Source organism: Papio anubis, chromosome 3 (genome assembly GCF_008728515.1).
Source record: "Papio anubis isolate 15944 chromosome 3, Panubis1.0, whole genome shotgun sequence".
Classification (NCBI taxonomy): domain Eukaryota; kingdom Metazoa; phylum Chordata; class Mammalia; order Primates; family Cercopithecidae; genus Papio; species Papio anubis.
In genome coordinates this window covers 13,694,702-13,717,973 of record NC_044978.1, presented here as the reverse complement: position 1 = coordinate 13,717,973, position 23,272 = coordinate 13,694,702, and the positions used below count along the sequence as shown (strand labels likewise).

Genomic DNA, 23,272 nt, shown 5'->3' with positions numbered 1-23,272 from the left:
ATGTCACTTCTCAAGAGTTAGGAATCCTGAGGCTTCTCCTCAATCAGTACATCAACTCAGCAGGCGTAGGGTTCGATGTTTGTTTGTTAGCGTATTTTGCCATTTAAGATGCATTCAGTTTTTAATATAAAATAAGTGAAACATATTATCTAATGCATAATGGTTAGCTAAATTGAATGATTTTAATTAAAAGCAGCTTACAGAAATTCTCACTTCGATTATGTCGAACCCTTAAAGATTTTGTACATTGTATGAAACTGAAGGAAATGAAGGGGATAAAAGAAAGATGACAAATGCAGAATTTTATGGTTTGAAGCAGGAATAGAGAAGGTCTTATCTAGAGGTAATTATTTTTTAATATTTTTAAAACTGGGGAAATAATTTTTATTTTATTTTTATTTGAGGGAAAAAGGTATAAAAATAATATAATAAACAAAAATGTCCTACCACTCAAAATCAACCAAGGGTAATGTTTACTTATATAGGATTCTATCTGGCTTTTAAAGGGATATAACTTGTTGCATAGAAAACTCACCCTTTTTAGAATAAAATTCTAAGAATTTTGGAAAATGTATGTGGTCACATAAACATCATCATAATTAAGACATAGAACAAATGTTCATAAATTATCTGTAGTCAACCACTTGCCTCACTTCCAACCATTCTTAAGCACTGCTTTGTTTTTTATCTTTATAAAGTTGTCTTTTCTAGAGTGTCACATAAATTGATTGATAGCTGTTAGAGTCTGGCTTCTTTCACTCAGCATGCATTTAAGATTCATCCATGTCTTATGTTATTGAGAGTTTCTTCGTTCTCTACTGCTGAGTAGAATTCCATCTATGGCTGCACCAGAGTTTGCCCATTTAGCAGCTGCAGGTCATGGTTTATTCCCAATTTTTAATGACTACAAATAAAACCATTATAAACCTGCACTTTCAGATTTTTGAGTCAACATACATTTTTATTTATCTTGGGTAAATACATAAGGGAGGACTTGCTGGGACATTTTAAGTGGATTTTTGACTTTATACAAAACAGCCAAGCCATTTGTCAAAGTGGTTGTGCCATTTAGCAGACCCACACAAATGTTTGAGAGTTCCAGTTGTCCATTGTCAGGAGTTGGTATTGTCAGGGTTTTTGGTTTTCTTTGCTTGGATTTTTGTTCTGTTTTCCTTTTTTTTTTTTTTAATTAAAAAATATATATATACAAAAAAAAAAACAAAAAATAAACTATTCCCATAGGTGTATTGTATTATCTCATTGTCAGTTTGATTTGCATTTCTCTACTGACTAATAATATTTTACATATTTTTGTGTTTATTTGCCACCTGTCTATTTTTCTTAGTGAAGTGTCTATGTAAGTTGTTTGCCCTCTGTTTTCTTGTTAGCAGGTTTTTATTGTTCTTTATATATTTAGGATATCAGTCTCTTATCAGGTATATGTTTTGCAAATGATTTCCCCCAGTATGGGGCTTGTCATTTCATTTCCTTATCAATGTGTCTCACAAAGTAAGTGTCTTCCATTTCGATGGATTTAAAACTAGACTTTTTGAGTTAATGTCTTTATAATGTACAAGTCAGGTCAAAGTTCAAGGTTCATTTCTTTATACATGGTGTCTAATTCTTCCAGTATCATTTGTTTAAAATACTTTGCTTTTCTCCACTTAATAGTCTATGTATCTTTGTCAAAAATAAGCTGAAATTGTGATGTGGGTTTATCTCTAGAGTTCGTACTCTATTCCACTAATGTATATATCTCTCCTCTCACCAATGCCACACAGTTTTGATTATGATGGCTGTAGAATAAGTCTTAAAATGAATTAGCATGACTCCTCCAATTTTGTTCATTTTTAAAATCACTTTGGCTAGTCTACTTCCTTTCCCTTTCCATATGAATTTGAGAATCAACCTATAAAACTTCTCGCTGGTATTTTTATTGAGGTTGTATTGAATCTATAGATAGGTTTAGAGAGATTTGACAATTTAATGTTGAGTCCTCCAATCAATTAATGTGGTATATCTTTCTATTTAGGTCTTTGTTTTCTTTCATGGGCATTTTGTATTTTTCTGCGTAAATAACATGTATGTATTGTGTTCAGTTTATATGTATTTTATATATTTTGGTGCTATTCATAAATGGTTTTCATTTTTTATGGGAGTCATAGAACATAACGCAATTTTATTTTCTCAAGTGCTTTTCATTGCAAGCTGCATCCCTGATATCTAAGTTAAATAATAAATAATATAGCACAAGGTGTCTCAAAGATGGGGAGGGGAGAATTTAAAGGATCAAAACAAAGGAGGAAAGCTATGAGGACAGATAATCTATAATTAGATTTTAAAGGACCTTCAACAATTCATGTGGCTGTGATTATTCCATAATGTATCAGACAGATACATAGAATGGAAAGTGGCTGAACAAATATTTTAAACAATGCCTTTAATTTCATGGTGATAACACAGTTGCACTGTATTTCTCATGCTTCTTTGGAGCTCTTTATATACCATGCAGAGCTTTCTATTTTGAAGGTCCTGTCTCAGCAGACAAAATTCCATCCCCCTCTGTGATTTTTGAAATGTCCTTTATCAGGTTAAGGAAGTTTACTTCTATTCGCAAAGAAATCGATCATGAATGGGTGCTAAACTTTGTCTAATGCTTCTTCTATGTCTATTGTGGTCATTGTAAGTTTTTTCTTTTTTAATCTGTTCTTACGGTGAATTACACTAATTAAATTTCAAATGTTAAACCATTTGAAATCATTTCCTTGCTTTCTTAGAATAAAGCCCATTTGGCTTATATATGTTACATATTGGCTTCAATTTGCTTAAAATTTCCTTGAGGAAGTTTGCATCTAGGCTCCTGAGATATATTAGTCTGCAGTGTTATTTTATTTTTGTCTGGTTTTGGCATCAGGGAATGCTGGCTTCATAAAATGGGGTGGGAATGATTTTCGTCATTCTTTCTTTCTGGAAGGTTTTGTGATAGAGCTGCTGCTATTATATTTCCCTTAAATGTGGGTCAAATTCCCCAGGGAAGCATCTGGAGTTTTCTTTGATGCAAGCTTTACAACTATTAATTCAGTTTATTTAATGCATATAGGAGTACTCTGGTTACCTATTGTGTTCTCTCTCTCTCTCTCTCTCTCTCTCACACACACACACACACACACACGCACACACACACTTGATTTTCTGTAGTTACCAGAGATCAGAGCATTTCTTGATATATTTATGGGACATCTATGATTACTTATTCCATGAAATTCTCCTGTTCTTTTACTTTTTATTTTTATGTATGTATGTATGTATTGAGAAAGAGTCTCGCTCTGTCACCCAGGCTAGAGGGCAGTGGCGTGATCTCAGCTCACTGCAACCTCTGCCACCTAGGTTCAAGCGATTCTTCTACCTCAACCTTCCAAGTAGCTGGGACTGCAGGTGCGCGCCACCGCGCCCAGCTAATTTTTTTGTATTTGTAGGACAGACGAGGTTTCACCGTGTTAGCCAGAATGGTCTAGATCTCCTGACGTCATGATCCGCCCACCTCGGCCTCCCAAAGTGCTGGGATTACAGGCGTGAGCCACCGTGTCCGGCCCTCTCCTGTTCTTTTATTTGCTCATTTTCTATTGTATCGTTTGTCTTTTTTCTTAGTGATGTATAAGTTATTTATATATTCTTAACACTTAAAAAAATCCAACCTGTTTTTTCAATATTTTATTGCTTCATAGAAATTCTTTACATTTTGATATGGCAAAATTTGTCAGTACTTTTTATTACTATTTTCCTCTATATTTTTAAAATTCTTCCCTGCCCTAGTGTAATAAAGATGCTTTCCTGTATTTTTATTGTTTTTCACAATTAGATCTTTATTAGGTAACTCTTATCAGATGCATCTAGAATTTATTTTCATGTACAGGGTAAGATAGGGATATGTGTGAGGCAGTAAAATAATTTATTCATTGTCTGCACAAACCTGTTGTCCCATCATCATTTTTTGAGTAGTCCTACATTGATTAGTAACTCCTCCCCTATTATACATCTAGGACACAGAAAGCTGAACCTATTTTTGACCTATATCGGGTTATATTCATCTATGTATTTATTTAGTGCTAAACTGCAGTTGCAATTACTGTAGTTTAAGAATAAGTCTAGATATTTAGAAGGCTTAATTCTCCCACCTTCTTTTTCTTTTTCGGAATTATGTCAATTTATAGATATCCCTTTTCCTTACAGAATTTTAGAATCAGTTTGTCGATTCCATGAAAACTTTTTTGAAAACGTTCTTGAAATTGGATTGGAAAACATATATCTATATCTATATATGTACACACACATATTTGAAAGAGATGTGATAATGAGATTGCATATCTGCTAACCAGATCTATCTTATCATGTGTTCACATTTGCTTTCTGCCATTAAAATCTCATGTATTTTTGGTAAATTTACTTCTGGGATTATTATAAAACTTTTTGCTATTGTAAATCAGATTTTAATTACCCTTGTTTTGGTATTGTTGAGACACTGAAATGCTCTTGATAACACCTGTTGAGCTATGCAAGCATTCCTGCTGATCTCTTATTATTTGTAATTCTTATAGAATGTCTTTATTATATAGACAAGTGCATTGTCTCGCTTAATGCCAAATTTGCCTCCTTCTTTCCAGTCTTTCCACTTATATGTTTTCTTTTCTGATTGTCCTGGTTAGGACAACAAAGTGAGCGCTGAATAGCAATGGCAAGAGTGAGTGTCCTTTCCCTGTACTTGACGTTATTGGGAATGTTTCTAGTGTTTCACCATTAAATATAATGTTACCTACAGTTTTTGCAGGATATCCCAGATCAGTTTATAACCATTCTATTCTATTCCTAATTTACTTATACTTTTTACCATAAGTTAATGTTAAATTTTATTAAATATGTTTTCTTTTATTTATTTTTTATTTATTTTTTCTGAGACAGAGTCTTGCTCTGTCACCAAGGCTGGAGTGCAGTGGCTCAATCTGGGCTCACTGCAACCTCTGCCTCCCGGATTCAAGCTATTCTCCTGCCTCAGCCTGCCGAGTAGCTGGGATTACACTCACGTGCCACCACACCCAGATAATTTTTGTATTCTTAGTAGAGATGGGGTTTCACCATGTTGACCAGGCTGGTCTCGAACTCTTGACCTTGTGATCCACCCACCTCAGCCTCCCAAAGTGCTGGGATTACAGGCATGAGTCACTGCACCTGACTTACATTTTATTAAATGTGTTTTCTATGTTTACTGAGATGATCATACGGTTTTTCTTCTTCAAACACTGAAAACGAAATTTCAGCTCTTTAACCATCCCTCCATTCCAATAGGTGTTATTTGGAAAGAATTATTTTTAGGACACTTTTAGGCCAGATGTGATGCCTCATGCTTGTAAATTCCAGCACTGTGGGAGGTCAAGATGAGAGAATTGCTTGAGGCCAAAAGTTTGAGACCAGCCTGGGCAACATAGTAAGACCCTCTCACTACAAAAAAAAAAAAAATTAAATAAATTGGGTGCAGTGACTGTGGATATAGTCCCAGCTACTCAGGAGGCTGAGGCAAGAGAATTGCTTGAGCCCAGAAGAGTTTGCATTCTGCCCACCAGGCTACAATGAGCTAGTATTGTTCCACTGCCACTCCAGTCTGGGCAACAGAGTGAGACTCCATCTCTACAAAGAAGAAAAAGAAACTTTTAAATTTTTGTAGTATTTCATTGATGTATTTACCTCTATTCTTAAAGAAAACCTTTCTTACATTTTCCTGTTGTTTATAATCTCCCATGTATCATATTTTTCATTTCCATTGCTGCTAGAATGATCATTTTAAGTTAACAATTTAAGTGTCTTATTTCCCCAGCAAATACCCAACAGTGCATCTACACGCTTACTGCGCAAAAGGCCAACCATCTAACATGTCATGCAAGAGCCTCACCCCCAATTGATCTCTTGTTGATCAATGCACATCTCTCACTTTTCTATACTCCAGTCAACTGAGCTGCTTACAATTCATTGAATACTTCATGCTTTTTTCACTTCAATATTTTATTTATACTACTTGTCTGGCTAGAAGGCCTTTTCCTTGATCCATAAGTCAGGCAAATCATTTCAAAGTTTTATGGATTAGCTCTAGCCGGTCTCTGAATCCTTTACTGACATTTTAAGAGGAATTTCAACTACTCTCTTCTGCCCATATACACCATATAAAGTCCCACCTCAACATCTGTTATGCCATATAATTCCTACTGTTTTATTATTATACCAGGTACCATATTTTATCTTTCTTTAGAAATGTCTAGCACTAAGCATTCTGTCTAGCAAATAGCAGGTTTAAAAATTACTTGATGGATGAATTACACAGACAGACTTAGCAAGCTCTGATTTTTAGGACCATCTCTAAGTGTCTTTTGACCAACACCTGCCTCTTAATTCTAGCTTCTTCCTAACAACATCCATAAAAGCTATACATGATCAACTTATTCCTAAGAAAACACATGACTACAGTGTGTACTGGTTTAGAAAAATAACCATTCATTTGATTGAAGTTTGTCTTAAATTATAAATCTAAAATTCTCTTTATGATAGATTTAAGAAGAAATTAAGACTTAAAACTTAGTTAAGACAAACTTACTTTTGTACTAAAGTGTATCTGTGTGTGTGTGTGTGTGTCTTTATATTAATTGAATACTTTCTCCTGGTCACTTTGTTAAGCTATTTTACTTATTTTCCCTCATTTGTTCATCTCAACAACTCCATGAGTATATATTATTTTTATTAGGCCTGCACATGACATAACTAAACTTATGGATATTAGATCCTTTCTCCAATTTAGTGGATCTAGAAGTTGAGACCAGATTGTTCTAAATCAAATAATGCCATGAAACTGTCATAAATTTGCCAAGGAAGGATGTTTTGTTTCAGGTTGCTTAGAAATTAATTAATTGAATGACATAAATTTTTTTTCAAATGATATATAAAGTAAAATAATATAACCTTTTCTCACCCATTAACCTGACAGAAAAAGTCTAAACTTTATAACTCCATACCCCCAAAACAGGTTTCATATAGGCAGAAATTAGAATTATTTGTTAGTTGTGAAAAGAGAAAAAAATCCATTTGTATTTATAAATTGTATAGTAGTAGAATTTAATACAAAACAAGATTATCTTCCCAAATCTACCTTTATCTAGAAAAATAAAATAACCATAGCTATCTCCTCTCTAAACAATATTATTGACTATAAAATATCCTGAGGCTTTGTTGAAAATGAACTTTTTGTAAATATTTATTGCTTGCCACTATAGCCCACTTCAATGCACTTCTCTTTGTTACTGCTGGGTATGTTTAGCTTAGTAAACCAAGCAATGGCACCCAACAACCTGGCAATTAATCATTTTAAAATTAAAAGATTAAGTCCACTGAAAGCCTAATTATGAAAACTGGACAAAGAAAGGAAGGAGTGCAAATAATTTCAGCTTACTTGTTCAGAAATGAGCATTAGACAAGAATGCTTAATCAGCTCTATGAAATTGTTGTCCTATGAAAGAACATATTCATTTTCACTAGGAGATGAAACTTTTTGTAGTCATATATTCAAAGACTAAAGAAACTTATTTGAGATGCCCAAAAGATATTAAGTAGGACTTGTTGCTATGACTTCAACAACCAGCATGCAGCTAATCAGCATCCACTGCAGTCACTGAAAAGGAACTGGCTATTTCATTCCTTAGCTTTACTTCTAAAGATGCAGTGATCAAAACTGAAATTTGACCTAGAAGCTGTCATTGGTCTAAAGATGCATGACAAAAGATTTGGCAAGTGCTAATAAGAATAGGAAAACAACAACCAACAAAGCAGTCAGATTTCTCAAACTTTCAGGATGGTAAAGTACAGCAAAACCAGCCAAGAGCCTAATAGGCAAAGATTATACCCAATGTAGCGTGAGGGGCAGGCTCATTACTCTGATTTGTTGTCAATGTTAAAAGAGTAGATGTTTTTTCATACTAAACGGCTAATAAATAAACAGTGAGCTACAGCCACTGGGACAGAAGAAGAAAGCCAGAGACAAAGAAAACAGAAGGACTCAACTTGAGCAGAGCAAACAGCTACTTGTACCCCAATTCTGTAGTCCTTGGAGGAATTGGAAGATCATATTAAAGCCGCGCCTACCAGTAGAGCATTACTTCCTATACACATTTGCATCTAAAAATTCATCTGCACATAGCACCACATATCAATTAAAGAAGGCTTTACTGAAAAATGAAGACATAATTACAAATATCCTGTTAGCTTTAAAAAATACTATTCAGAATGCTTTGTTTTAATTATGCTGTATTTTATTTTAATTATGTTGTTTTGAGTCAGTCCTTGATGTAGAAGATAAGAGAGAATTGAATGAGTCTTTCAACCCAAGGATAATAGCCTCTTTAAACATTCATCATTTGAGCTTTAAAAGCCTAGAAAAAGCAAGAAAGGGGAAAAATAGGGGACAAAAGGGAAGGACATGGAAGAGAGCCCCAGAATTATGGAGACCTATAGACAATAATGTGAAATATAAGGTAGTATGAGAGAGGGATCTTTCTTCCTTATCCTTCATCTGAATTAAGTCATACAAGTATTAAAGTATTAAAAATATGAAAATAAATTTTAATAATGCTAAATCATTTGTAATCTTTTTTAGAAAAAAGCTGTTGGTATCCTGCCATTACCAACACTTAACTATACATTTTCTGATAGCTAAAGTTTCTAATTTTTAATTTTATAACTTAGTTTGATCATTGGAATAGTCCACTATGTTATAATCTATAGTTAAATATGTTAAATTATTTCCTTTATAGTTAATCAGATCTCTTTATGGTTTTGGGTCAAATTTTATAAATTTCTGATTATATCATGGCAATAAGTGGGAAATAGAATCTTAAAGGCTTGTCTGGAGCTTCTGTTTAGTTAAGGAGTGAAACCAACTGCATAATCTTAAACATTTCTGTCATCTGTAAGAGTCATCCTCTTCCATAGCTTCCAAGGAGGACCACGTGGGGTAGTAAGAAGTGATGTAACAACTCTCTCTGTGGACAAGTAGACCAAGAAAGCAATCCTGAATCACCTGGTTGACAGAAGTCATACTAGATCATCCTCCTACTTAATAACATGGGATTTAATACACACAGTTATTTATAATTGGAAGTTACCAGAATTATGAATACTTTTCATTTGTTTGTGCTTGATCTTGATGACTCCTTCCTCTCTTCAGAATACCAACTTCTTCCAGTTTGTATTCCAACAAATAAAAAGATGTTTTTCCTTCTTATTATCCCACATATTTTCTTCCTTTTTATTACATCTGTAACCAAATCTACTTGGATCTCCGTCATTCCCTGTAGGAAATGTTGCAATTGCATGATCATGTAGTAGGACGATTTTTGTAATCCTTATATCAAGCCTTTCTCCGATCTATACTGTAATAACCCAGACTCGTTTGGACAAAAGGCCTAGGGAAGCAAGAATATTTTCATAAGCATGGTTGGATCTCTGGACTATGTAGTCTAAACTGAATAGAAAAAAAGTAATGATAGGTTGAAGTACAGAGAAAGCAAATGGGACCAGTCTCTAAGGACCCTGTGAGGACAGTGAGAAGGTTTAGAGTTGGAATAAGGGTCAGGGGACAGGAAGGATAAGATGCAGGGGCTGGCAGAACCCCTATGTTGCTCACCACCAAGGCACTAGTATTCACATTGTTTCTACAATTTCCATTAGGGTGTGGCCCCATATCCCATTCCAGGGGTCATGGGACATAAAAAAAATTCATTGTAAGAGACCTGGAGGGGAAGCAGACTCCGATGGGTCCCAGAGCATGCTTGTCCTCCTCCATAGCTTTCTTCATGCTCTTCTTGGGCTATTCCCACACCGTTACTATCTCTACTTCCTGACAAAGTCACAAACCCTCCAGCTTCTCAGCAAGGTACTCATTCAGAAAGCTTCTCTTGATGACTGTAGCCTCCACTGATGTCCTCCATTCCTGACCAGTGGTTTTACCAATGATTATATTTAATCTAGCTCTCTGTATCTTACAGATTTTTTAAATAGGTTTCTGTGTGCAAGTTTTATATCTCAATGAAAGCATCAGTCCTTTAGAATCAGAAATTATACTTACTGCATCCTTCATTATGTCATTATGTGCAGAGCAAGGGTGGGCATGGGATAGACCCATCAGTAGACCCTTAAGAAATACTTGTTCAATCAAGTCAACACTAAAATAAATTTAAAAGGCTGTTTTGGGGGTGCAGTCGTTTTTTTGTTTGTTTGTTTGTTTGTTTGTTTTAATCAGGGAATTGTTGGTGGTCTTATATACAAAAATTCTGCCACAACAATGATCTTAAGATGATATAATGAGATTTGTGAACTATCATTGGAATTTTTAAATATTTGACATTTCTTGAATTGAGTATCCCTTTACCTGTCAGCTGATTTAAACCAGGATGTATTTATCATATGATGTAAGGGGATTTCTCCTAAGGTAACTGCTGTGAAATGAATGAAATTATTTAATAACACTAATATTTGTAGGTATCTCTATGCCTTTTATACCTAAAGAACCAACTATTTATAAATCGTATACTTATATTAATAGTTGCTCTGCTTTTTTTCACTTTAGAGGAATTTGCTTTCTTATATACAATTAACAAATAAAATTTCATTCTTCTTTTTAAATCTTTCTTTCTTTATCTTTCCTTTTTTTTTTTTTTTTTTTTTTTGATATGTAATTTCGCTCTTGTAGCCCAGACTGGAGTGCAGTAGCACGATCTCACTGCAACTTCTGCCTCCTGGGTTCAAGCGATTCTCCTGTCTCCTGAGTAGCTGGGATAACAGGTGCCCGTCACCACTCCCAGCTAATTTTTTTTTTGTATTCTTAGTAGAGAGAGAGTTTCACCATGTTGGCCAGGCTGGTCTCGAACTCCTGACCTCACGTGATCCACCCACCTTGACCTCCCAAAGTGCTTGGATTACAGGTGTAGCCACTGTGCCTGGCCTAAATCTTTCTTTAGAAGGGAAAAATATGTAAAACAGTGACAAAATGTATAGCCTTGTCAAACATATCTCATATCTCAAATGCATCCCTATGAATATTTATCCTTTTATACTATTTAGTAAGAAAACTGAAAAAAAGAATGCAGAAAATTCCGTGAGTATCCAGTGTTGAAGTTCATTATTTGCGCTTCAAATCTAGATGGAAATAGATAGTTGACTTATGTTAATAAAAACTATCTACTAAATATAATGTGTCTTCAAAATTTTTTGAAAGCACAATTCCATTTCAGCACTTTTCTTTTTATATATTTCTGTATTTTTCTTAATAAAAGAAAGAGCAAACAAAAAATATTACACCCAGAAGGAATAAGCCAGCACTGAGTTACATGTTATCAGATATGATCTGTTTTATGCCCTGATATTTCTTTAAAAAAACACAATATATTTGTTTCAGGCGTACAGACTAGGATTTAACCATGGTGGTCATTTTCACCTGGAGACAACATTGCCAATGGAACAAACATCATTTCTAGAACTTGTAAAATGGTTCCTTTTAAATGAATCATTTCTAGGACTTGTAAAATGATTTCATTGTAACAGCCATACAAAACACTATCTTGTACTCACATATATAAAAATGAAACAAATCAATCAAAATGAAAAAAACAAGAACCCCCTACACACAAACACACACATGTGCACACACACACACACACACACAGAAAAAGAGAGAGATGTAAATAGCAATCCAAAAGTTTAGAGTTGTTAGCATAAAACATATAAACTTACATGTTAAAATGTATCAAATAGTTCCCTCACTAATTAATAATATATTAATAATATATAACGAGTTGCACATAAGTAATGTGCATGTAGCCTAAGGAAGTCTCAGATAATTCCTGATATATTGTATATTTGGTATTTGTTTTGTTTCCATTTTTTTCTTATCCTCACTTAATAAAGGGAAAAAAATATCGAAAGACGTGAAGAAAGAGAAATACTCAAATCTGGTTGAAGTTGTCTTCTCTGTCAGAAAGTCAGGGTTGAAAACATAGAAAAATTACTAACAAGGAAAGATCTGTCAGCTTTGAGAAATGCTGCTGTGGGAGCATCATCTTCATAATTTGGTGAGGATGTGGGGCTCAATATAATTGATTGATTGACTAGTTTATAGGCATCTAGAGCTGAATGAAATCTTACAGGCTACTTAATCCACATCCTTTGCTTATACCTCAGGACTAAGGTAGCACAGATCAGTAATAGCTGAGTTATTGGGATGAGAACAATTATCTTCTGACTCCTAGTGTAGTGATTATTTAACCACAATATGCTTCATCTCTGTTGATTCATTTCACAGTTTGAATATAAGTCACGTATTTATCTATATATTCCTAAATATGTGAAGGTATAAATAGTCTCTATAAATAAAATACAAGAAAAATAAACAATACAGTTTTCAGAATAGATGCACACCAACTTTACTAGACATACTGTATTATATCACAATTTAGAACAGTCAAGAAGCATATCTTATCATTTAAAAAACTCAAATGCCATCAAACATTCTTAGACAGTTTAACTTTTGAAGTTACATTTAAATAATAAATGTATGTCATTAGATCATTTTGTAGTAACTTGCTGAGGGATTCTGCTATTCCATGGCATTTTCAGTCTCTGCCTTTCCCTTAGATCATTCCCCTTCTGAAATCATGAAACAATTCTTTCCTACCCAAAAAAAAATCTTTGCTTGACCCTGGATCCATCCAAATTTCCTCCCACCCTCCCTCCTTTTCTCTTTCCCTCCCCTCTCTCCCTCCTCTCTTTCTTCCTTCTTTTTCTTTTTCTTTTTTTTTTTTTTCTAGTCCTTGTAATCTGGTCTATGAGAGCAGACTTGTATCTTCACTCCTTTATTAAAAATGCTTTGGTTTCAATACACTGATATAAATGAAAAAACCCTTAAAACAAAATATATTGTATTCCTTTCTGTTCTTTGTGTTGCACTGAATAATGTAGGTCACTCATTTCTTAAAACTCTTTTTTTTTCTTTGATTCTTCTGAATGTGCACTAACTCTGTCTCATCTACTTTTCAGCTGAAAAGTCCTTCTTGCCTTAATATTCTAGATCCTTCTTGTCTTAGTGTTTCTTTCACAAGAGCCTTTGGTCTAGTGTTGACTCCCTCCCACAACTGTTTTCTACACCCTATTCTGAACAGATACACTTATTCCATAGTTTTGCCTTCTTTCCTGTCTCCTGCAATGACCAATATAAAATACATTATACTTTTTAAATTTTGTATTTTTGTACCTTTCTGAGTTAGCAAAGTAGGCAGTCATAGGCAAATAGCTTGATGATAAGAGCATTTGTCGGTTTCTTTGTCAATTGTCTAAATGTTGTTACCTTCAATGTCTGGACATGACCCCAAATAAGGAAACAGTACACATTCACAAATAACTGTAATGCAAGGAGGAAACAGCTGACATAGCAGACACAGAGAGACAGAAAAGAAAGGTAGACTTTCATCAGATGCAGTGTTTACTGAACTCCAGGCATTTGTGCAACATACTTGAAGCTTCACCACATTTTCCTAGCAGTGTGTACAAATGTAATAATATATGCAATATTTATTATATTCACATTGCTTTTCCAATATCCCTTAATTTTCTACAAACATCTTTCCAAGATAGATATTAGAGAGAAAGGAGAGTTTTGAACCTATTGAGGCTGAAGGACTAAAGGGACAGCCAGGTGAAGACAGCTGACAGGCATAGATAAGCAGATTTGAGAGATACATAGATATAAATGACACTGAAGCTATGAGACAGGAGGTTATTAGTACCTTTCAGGGGAGGGGTTTCAGTGAACTCTGGAGAACATCACTCAAAAATGTTGATTAGTGACTGATGAAAAAGAAGAGACAGCAACTACAGAAACTTAGTTTAGTAGTGAAATGAAACAGAAATGTAATAGTAATTCCAAGAGGTAGCTCTTGGTAATATTAGGATCAGGATTAGAAAAAATAATGCAGACATGCCTTAGAGGTGTTTGGGGTTGGGTTCCAAACAACTGCAATGAAGCGAACATCACAATAAAGCAAGTCACACGAATTTTTTGATTTTCCAGTGCATATAAAAGTTATGTTTACACTATGCTAAATTCTATAAAGTGCACAATAGCATTATGTCTAAAAAAAACCCCAATGTATATACCTTAATTTTAAAATACTTTATTGCTAAAAAAATTGCTTACAATCATCTGAACCTTCAGCAAGTCATAATCTTTTTGCTGGTGGAGGGCCTTGCCTCCCTATTGATGGCTGCTGACTGATCTGGGTGGTGATTGCTGAAGGTGGCTGGGAAGTTTCTTACAATAAGATAATGAATTGCATTTGTCTTATTTTAAGGCAATATAATTGCTGCATCAATTGACTCTTCCTTTCATGAAAGATTTCTCTGTAGCATGTGATGTTGTTGGTTAGCGTTTTACTCACAGTAGAACTTTCAAAATTGGAGTAAATCCTACTGCTGCTTTATCAATAAGCTTATGTAATATTCTAAAACCTTTGTTGTCATTTCAACAATATCATTGCATCTTTACCAGAGGTGAATTCCATTTTAAGGAACCACTTTCATTATTCATCCATAGAAAGCAACTTCTCATCCATTCAAGTTTCATATGATATTGCAGCAATTCAGTCACATCTTCAGGCTCCACTTCTAATTCTAGTTCTCTTGCTAATTTCTAGTTTCTCTTTCTACCACATCTGCAGTTTCTTCCTCCACTGAAGGCTTAAGGCCCTCTAGGTTATCCATGAAGACTGGACTCAAACTATTCCAAACTCCTATTAATACTGATATTTGATCTCCTCCTGTGAATCATGAATGTTCTTAATGGCATCTAGAATGGTGAATAATTTCTAGAGGGTTTTCAACTGACTTTGTCTAGATCCATTAGAGGAACCACTATGTATGGCAGCTATTACCTTATGAAATATAGTTTTTTAAGAATAAGACTTGGAAGTGGAAATCACTCCTTGATCCTTTCAATTTGTAAAAAAAAAAAAAAAAAAAGCACAGTATCTACGAAGCACAATACAGTGAGGTTCAATAACACAGGGTATGCCTGTATATTAGTGATACAAGTGAAGGAATAACAGCTGTAATGAGTGGCTAAGTCAGCTTAGAAGAAAGGCATTCTGGAGTCGGTTTTTCTCGTTACATGCCCCGGACTTCCTGCTTCATCATCAGTCGGATTATATGTTAAAATTGCAGGTCCAGCTCTCAAGCCCAAGCCCTCTGAATCTGAGTCTTGGGAATTGGAACCCAGGAATCAGTATTTAATATATGCCTTAAGGTATTCTAGCTGGACAATAAAATTAGAGGTTCTACAATAAGAAAGTTTATACAACTAGCAAGAGATATTTATTTTGTTATTACTGTATATTATTTAAGCATACCTTATATATCTTAAAATAAATAATGAATATATTAAACTAAAAAATAATTTGTTTTATGATACTACTTTCTAGAATTAACACATTATTCTGGTTATGTCGTTCATACAGGTCAAGGCTTCATTTCTCATTGGGATATGGTTTTGTTTGCTTGCTATAGCATGGATAATGAGCATCGAGTATCCGGCTTTGCAATATTTACCCTCATCTCCTCACCTCTTGTCAAACAGTTGAAAATAGACTGACCTCAAGTGAAATAAGCTGAAACACAATAATGAACTAATATTTTTTAAGGCCTCTAAATTTCTAGGTTGAAATTAATTCTGTCCTGGAGTTTAAACCCATCTCATTTACCCTAATTTTTCTTTGTTTTTCAATTGTCTGGAGAAAGGCCTCGATTTTTTGTAATCACAGAGACAGCTCTAACTTTGCCAGATAAAATTATTAATAATAAAAAGAGATTTACATGAAGAGTTTGTTAAGTGGAACCTTAGTTAGTTAAATACATCTCTTCAAAAGAAAAGTATGGTGAAGCCTCTAGTGACATTATACCAATTCAAATTTTGTACTTTGTAAAACTAACACATTCTTGAAAAAATAAAGCAAACTCTTAAACAGTTCACTACAAAGCATCTAGTTGATTGTGACAAGAGGATATTGAGCAAAGGATTTATGCAAATTGACCTACATTCCAATTTATGACCAACTCTTTTCTAAATAAAATGAACAGTACTTTACAGTAGCCTTAGAAACTTCAGATTCAAGGGAAAATAAGAAAGATTAGCTGATTTTATTTGAAACTATTTTGAGTAGAGCTTATCCCAGTATTCTATCAACACATTTCCACCCAGGCATGAATTTCCACACTCAAATGTTTTGCTGTGAAATTTTAGTGTGACTGTTTAGATTTCTTCATGTTTCTAATTAAAAATTTAGTCTTTAATCATATGTTTTTCTCAGAACTTGTACTGAGTTTTCAGTTGTAAACCCAATGTGAAGCACACTTAACAAGACAGCTCTTTTAGGAATTAGATCAGTTAGTCGGCTACCCTCAATTTCTCCTTTCCTCGTATGAGCAGGCTGCTCCTCACATCAAGGAAAAGCGATGTCCTGGGATTTCTGATGCTAGATCATAAGAATCTTTGCAGCTTCTGCTTGGGTTTTTTGGAACATTCATTCTTGGGATGCTGCCTCTTGGAACCTAGTCATCATTTTATGGAAAACCCAAGCCACTTCAGGACAGTTAAACTCGTAGTCAACAGCTGGCATCAACTGCCAGCTATATATGTGAGCTCTCTTGGACTACCAGTCCAATCCTGTCCTCAGATGGCTAAATCCCCTACTGCCATCAGGCTTCCAAGGCAGGAAACTTCAAATGAGGATTGCTCAGCAGACAGTCAGCCTGCAGAACCATGAATGACAATAATACGTTGTTTTAATCGACTAGTTTGGGAGATCATTTTATGCAGCAATAAATGCTTAGAACATGAGTTTTATCTTTTTCTGCTGAGTTTGGGACTCTTATCAGACCTTGTGATTTCGTAAGGAAAATAACACACTGGAAGCCAAATGATCAAAAGTATTATCCAGTTCTCTAGCATCATAAAAGTGTTCCTGATTTGCTTAATGGAAATAGCTTAATCTTACCTTCTTTACGTGGTTTTTTTTTTTTTTTTTTTTTTTTTTCTCTAATGATTACTGGATCAAGAGCTGAGCTACATAAATTTGCAGAACTTTGCCCAATCCTCTCATCAAACAAATGAGGAAGTAGGATCCCAAAGATTTATAGAACCCATTCAAAGACATAAGAGATTGTCATCTGCTTCTCCTATTTCAAACCTTGGCTCTTGTACCTTTGTTCACAACTGTCTCGAGGGTGTCATAGTTTCCCTGAAAAAAAAGTTATGAGCTCAAGACAATACTGTGTGTCATTATTCTTTGTCCAAATTTGCAAACAATTTTACAGATACTTAACCAACTCCATTGTTACTCAAATTGAGTAAGAGCAAAATATTTCCATTTGATATTTTTCTCTTGTCAAAATGTGTAGACTCTCAAATCTAACACGGAATGTTTAAGTTGTCACATTTCACTGTTCTCATGTTAGGACATTTAGTACATATCATGTAGTTGGTGTCCTTCTTCAGTCAAACAGGATTTATCCTTTCCCTCACTGTCCCTCAACCAGTACTCCCTATACTCACACTTGCAAATAGATAATTCAGTTCACGGGTTTTCCTCTCACTAAAGGTTGGTAACCCTTTCATCTTTGTTTTCCTTTTTGTTCTGTGTTCTGATTAAATTCTCAGGTGTTCCTAACATACTAAATATTTGTGTTTAGATGTCTTGCTATTACTTCTTTTTTTGCTTGTTTGTTTCCTTTTTGTTTGAGACTGAGTCCCTCTCTATTGTCCAGGCTGGAATGTAATGGCATGATCTCAGCTCACTGCAACCTCTGCCTCATGGGTTCAAGTAATTCTCAAGCTTCAGTTTCCCGAGTAGCTGGGATTACAGGCGTGTGCCACCACACCTGGCTAATGTTTGTATTTTTAGTAGAGACAGTCTCACTATATTACTCAGGTTGGTCTCAAACACCTGGCTTCAACTTATCCACCCACCTCGTTCTGCCCCCCAAAGTGTTGAGATTACAGGCATGAGCCACCACATCCAGCCTTGCTATCACTTCTTAATAACATTTCAAATATGAAATTAATTTTTCATCCAAAACATGCAGAAAGTAAACCATCTGGTTTATCTTTTAAATATTCTATCAAGGAACCCACTACTTCCCCAGTCTTCAAGATTTCAAATTTCTAGACAAAATATTATATTCATTCTCTTATTGCTCCATTGCCTAATTTTATAGATTTTTCACTTGACTTATCTCTCATTCATCTTTTGCTCTCCAGTTCCACCGGCTTAGACATATATCATATTCTATTATTATCATATCATATATATAATGTAATATTATTCCCAAAACCGGTTTAGACATATATCATATTACATCAGGATTACTGTGACAACTGGGTCTGTTCCCTCCAACTAATTCTGTTTTAAAAAACATTTTCACTAATCTCATTATGTCTTCCCTGCTCAAAAACCTTCCAAGGCACCCTACTTCCTATCATGTAAATTCTAAATTCCTCTCATTGCTTTTAAAGGCTCTCCAAAATCAAATCCCATCCTGTCAATCCAGCTCCATGTCCTACTGCTCCCCAAACTCACCTCCTTACTGCCTTGAGAAGGAGCTCCTTATTCTACCTAAAACCACTTCCCTTTCAAATGTTTCACATTCCTCCAAGACAGGTTCAGTACCACTCCCATTAAACTTTTCATAGTATCTGTCAAATTAAATCATATTCAACATCATTTTTTAAACAAAACAGTCATTAACGATCTCATAGTGATATATATGTGGTCAAGTAGAACAGTAAGTGTTGTGTTCAGGAGAAAAATTAAAAATATTCCTGACCTATCTTTCCAATGGGGCCTGAAATTCCACAAGTAGAGATTTGCAGGTTAAAATTCAACTTGAAGTTGAAATGTAAGTACTCTGAGCAATGGGTTAGCCCTGCAGGGTTTTTTTAGTATGAACTATGTTGTTGCATCCTTTCTGCAGAGTAAAACTTTGGAGTGGAGGGAAAACCCTGCTGCGTACCTAAAGAAGCCGAGGGCATCAATGAGGAAATCAAACAACAAAAAGAAGAGATGCCAAAATTGCAATTGCCTACTTTGCAAATAACTTTTTTTTACAATCAGCCTTGTGCATTACGGATATGAAGGACTATAAATTATTCAGAATATTTGATTAACCAAATACTCTCATTCTTCCACAGTGCTAGAGTTCAGATTTCTTCTTCTAAGACAAATGAGAATTGATTGCTACATTCATCCCCATAACACTATCTTCCTTTCTTTATGTGATAAATTTTGGTTGTCATTATACCAGGAAAAGCAAAACAAAACAAAACCAAAAAAAAAAAAAAACTGGATTCCATTTGTTGGCGCAATCTAGCATTCTCCTACACTGTTTTTCCCTCTTATCATAGCCATTTGGACTTTAATGCTAAACTCCCTACCATCCCTACTACCACTAAATAGAAGAGATTCTAAGTAGTAAAGTTTTGTTTTTCATAAGTAAATTAAAAGGAAGAGGAGAGATATGGCCTTAAGTGGCCAAATGTTTTCTATTTCCCCTATGCACTTCCTTCCTGCTTTCCCTGCTTTGCCCCTTGCTGCTTATTGGCTCTTGCTACTCTCTGGACTGCATACTTGAATCTCTGTCCTGAGTTCTGGCTTCATGCCCTCACTCTCCCTTGCTACAGGCCTGTTCTTTTCTCTATTTCCCTCACCTCTGGCTTCCTCACTTGCTTCCCCTACCTCCACCTAGAGAGAGTTCAGGAATATTTTTAATCTCTCCTACTAGGCCCCTGACTTCATGAGTTTCTGGTGACCTCAATTACAATAGGAAAAATGTAATCCACTTCTGGCAGAAGAAGGAACAGACAAATTTTAGGTATCTCTCAGATTACAGATAGGAAAGAGAACTTCTAAGAGTTACAGACCAAGCTTTGGATCCTGACAACTCAGTTGTTAACTCCACACCATCCCACACAACAGCACTTTCCTATAATGAGGGATGATTGATAATTATCCATGAGCATTGAAGCAAAAATCCAGGACAAATTGTTTTCACTATAGTATGGAAATGGAAATTAAAGAAGTAATTAACTTTGAAATTATGAATACCTTACCTTTGATAGCCAGTCCTCTCGAACTTGAGGTTACAAGGGTAAATTATGCAATTCTTTCTGGACATTTTATTATGTTGGATCCAATTGGCATCATAATGCTTTTAATAGAGTTAATGAATAGAGTACCTCAAGTCAATTATTTTGACTTTCCATTTATGACAGCTTTTCTCCTGTGTGAGCATATAAACAAGAGTTTATAGGCTCAAGTAGAACAGTAAGTGTTCTGTTTAGGAGAAAAATTAAAAATATTCCTGTCTTTCCAATGGAACACAACACTTAACAACCAAATTAAAAAAAAGAGTCCGAAATACTCTCTGCCACACTTGGGAAAATGTTTTATCTTTCTTTTTTAACCTGAAAATACTCCTTCCTTTTCAGAAAACATTTAAACACAGTCCTTCTTAAGACCATTTCCAACGCTGTTTATACAAAGGCCCTAAAAATGGGTCCTTCTAAGACTCTTCCAAGGGTCAAGCAAGAAGAGACTATGAATGTCTTGATCACAGCTAACATTCATAGGCAAAAATGTCCTCAGCTTTCTCTTTTTTCCTTTCTTCCAAGTTGGCTACTGTCTATAAACTCCATGATTAGTAGTCAAAGCATCCCCTAACCCTTGAGCCTGTGGGAATTTAGGAATTTCAACCCGAGCACGTAAGTCCCCAAGGCCTCCTTTACTCTTGAAGAAATCCCTCACAACAAAGGACAAGGGAGAAGCCAGGGGGAGGGGCGCCCAGTGGACTTGGCTGGAAGAAGTGAGCGCGCTGGGGTTGGAAGAGTAACTCGGGCTGCGGGCTGAACGTAGCCGGTAACCGCGCAAGAGCAGCATCGCCCCCGCGCCTGTGGATGCTGCAGTCCGGGGATGGGAGTGCTTTCTCCTCCCCAGCCTCTCCCTCGCTCTTCGAGGTGACTCGTGGGACCCTGCGTCTTAGTGGTGGGTTTGAATCGGCTATTTCACACCCAGTTCTTCCTCCCCTCCGCCACACACAATCACATTCCTGGAGCTATTCCAAGCTGCCTCCGCTAAACACCGAATAAGCGAACCCTGCCTGGAAACTTGAGCGAAGCTGAGCTGCGCCGAACTCCACTATCCAGTGACCCGAGCCAGTGTGGACGCCCTTTTCACCACGCTGTTTACCCAGGTCGAATTTAGGAAGAATCAGCCTTCGGCCTCAACCTCAAACCTATTGTGCACATGGGCACAACGTTTGGAGAGGGACTAGAAATTGTCCCCAGTCTGGCCCTGCCCCAGCACCTTCCTTTGCTCAAACCTGTACCAAGTGGAAGTTTTAGGAAGTTTCCATTTCTCGTGCCCGGTTTCAACTTGCTCCCCAAAGAGAACATGAAAACGTGGGAACTCCGGAGGACAGAGATCTCCCTGTAATCTGCTCGCTATTCGGATCCTGGGTCTCTTAGTCTTTCTTTATTTCCCAGATACCGCCCCAAGCACAGTAGACCGGACCCCCAGGCTTGGGTCGTGGGGCCGACGCAGAGGATCAGCGCCCAGGCGCAGCCTCCCACCCTCCTGACTCACTGTAAACAGTCGGGCACCCTCCCTCACCTCCAGGTGCCACCCATAGCCATCGCCTCGCTCCCAGAAACAAAGTCCAGAGACAAGAGGGCGGGGGGCGCGGGGCGCGGGGGAAACAGAGCTGGGAGGGACGCAGTCGGAGGCCGAGGAACATTCATTTTCTTTCTATAATGCCCATTCCCGAGGACGAGCCTTTGGGCGAAGTGTCCGCGCCCGCCCGCGCACTCACCCATGGCCCGAGGTCCTGCTTCTCTGCAGTCCCCAGAGGAGAGCGAGTGACCAGGCGCTGCGCGGGGCCAAGTTCTCCAAGCCGCGCTCGGGCTCCTCGAGCCCTGGCAAGTGACAGCCTCGCCCCTCCCAGCGGAGACAACTCGCAGGACGCCTGGCGACTCTGCGGGCGCACAGACCCCTCCCTCTTTCCACCTGCCTCCTCTGCTAGAAGCCCATTTCCCTCCCCTTCGCTGTGGATCTCCTCCCCAGAGGCCCCCACCCTGCCCCCTTTCCCTTTCATTAGAGACACGTGCAAAGTCTCTCTCCTAAATACATTGAATGCACGTTACAGACACACACGTTGTCTCAGTAGCCAAGATAATGATCTCTAAGTGGAATCTGGAAAGAGATTATTCCAAGAGACAGGTTTCACATGATAATTTTATGGTCTCTTGTCTTCTGTATACCATTTTGTTTCTTAATGATAATAACATTAATAAAGAGAAGAGGAAGATAAAATTCTCCCTTTAATTTATACTTTGTCATCTCCTCTTTCTTCTACATAAAATATGTTTCTGTAATTGGACAAGGTTATAAAGTCCTAAAAACCATACACATAAACACACACGCACGCACCCTGACACACACACACACACACACACACACACACACAATAATATGCAGAAATCACCTGGAAAATGAACAACTCAATCCAAGAGGCAGTTGATGAGGCTGAAAGAGCACAGGGCTTGGCAGTTGAGAGGATGAGTTGTAATCCTGGCTCATTTCCTAATTTGTAAAATGAAGGATCTGGAAAAAGTGATCTCTAAGGCCTCTTCAAGCTAAAAAAAAAAAAAAAAATTATATAATTCTATGGGTTATTGACCTAGTTCTTTCAAGAGTCATACTGGAGAAGTTATTTCAGTAAATCAGTCCCCAAGGTATCGTACACTGCTTTTTCATGCAAAGCACACCCAGAAGTATGCACATATCTATGCTGTGAGTAAGCGGAAGAATAAAATAAAATGGACATGATTACTTACCTTGAGGAACATTGCTATCTAATGGGGAAAAGGTGATATGAAAAATCACTAACAATATTTTTAGCAGAATGCATGGATAAATGCAGAGCATATCATTAAAATGCCACAGAAACATCTGCACAGCTTTCTCACGTAATGGAAGAGCTGTATACTCCTGGCAGGGGTGTTGTAAATGCACTTCAGTTACATGGGAATACAGTCATTCTTATGGGAGGGAAAAGGAATTAGTCAATAAAAATTAAAAGTGTTCAA

At 36.4% G+C, this 23,272-nt stretch overlaps 1 protein-coding gene across 1 annotated transcript in view; it reads right to left on the bottom strand.

Annotated features, from left to right (window-relative positions):
* GPM6A (glycoprotein M6A) overlaps nucleotides 1–22,351 on the bottom strand; it is a 374,013-nt gene extending 351,662 nt beyond the window's left edge. The window contains exon 1 of the mRNA XM_017959219.2: nucleotides 21,997–22,351. Coding sequence (XP_017814708.1) covers nucleotides 21,997–22,000 — 4 coding nt within the window. The 5' untranslated portion in view covers nucleotides 22,001–22,351. The remainder of the gene's footprint in view (nucleotides 1–21,996) is intronic.
* Between the last annotated feature and the right edge of the window lie 921 nt (nucleotides 22,352–23,272).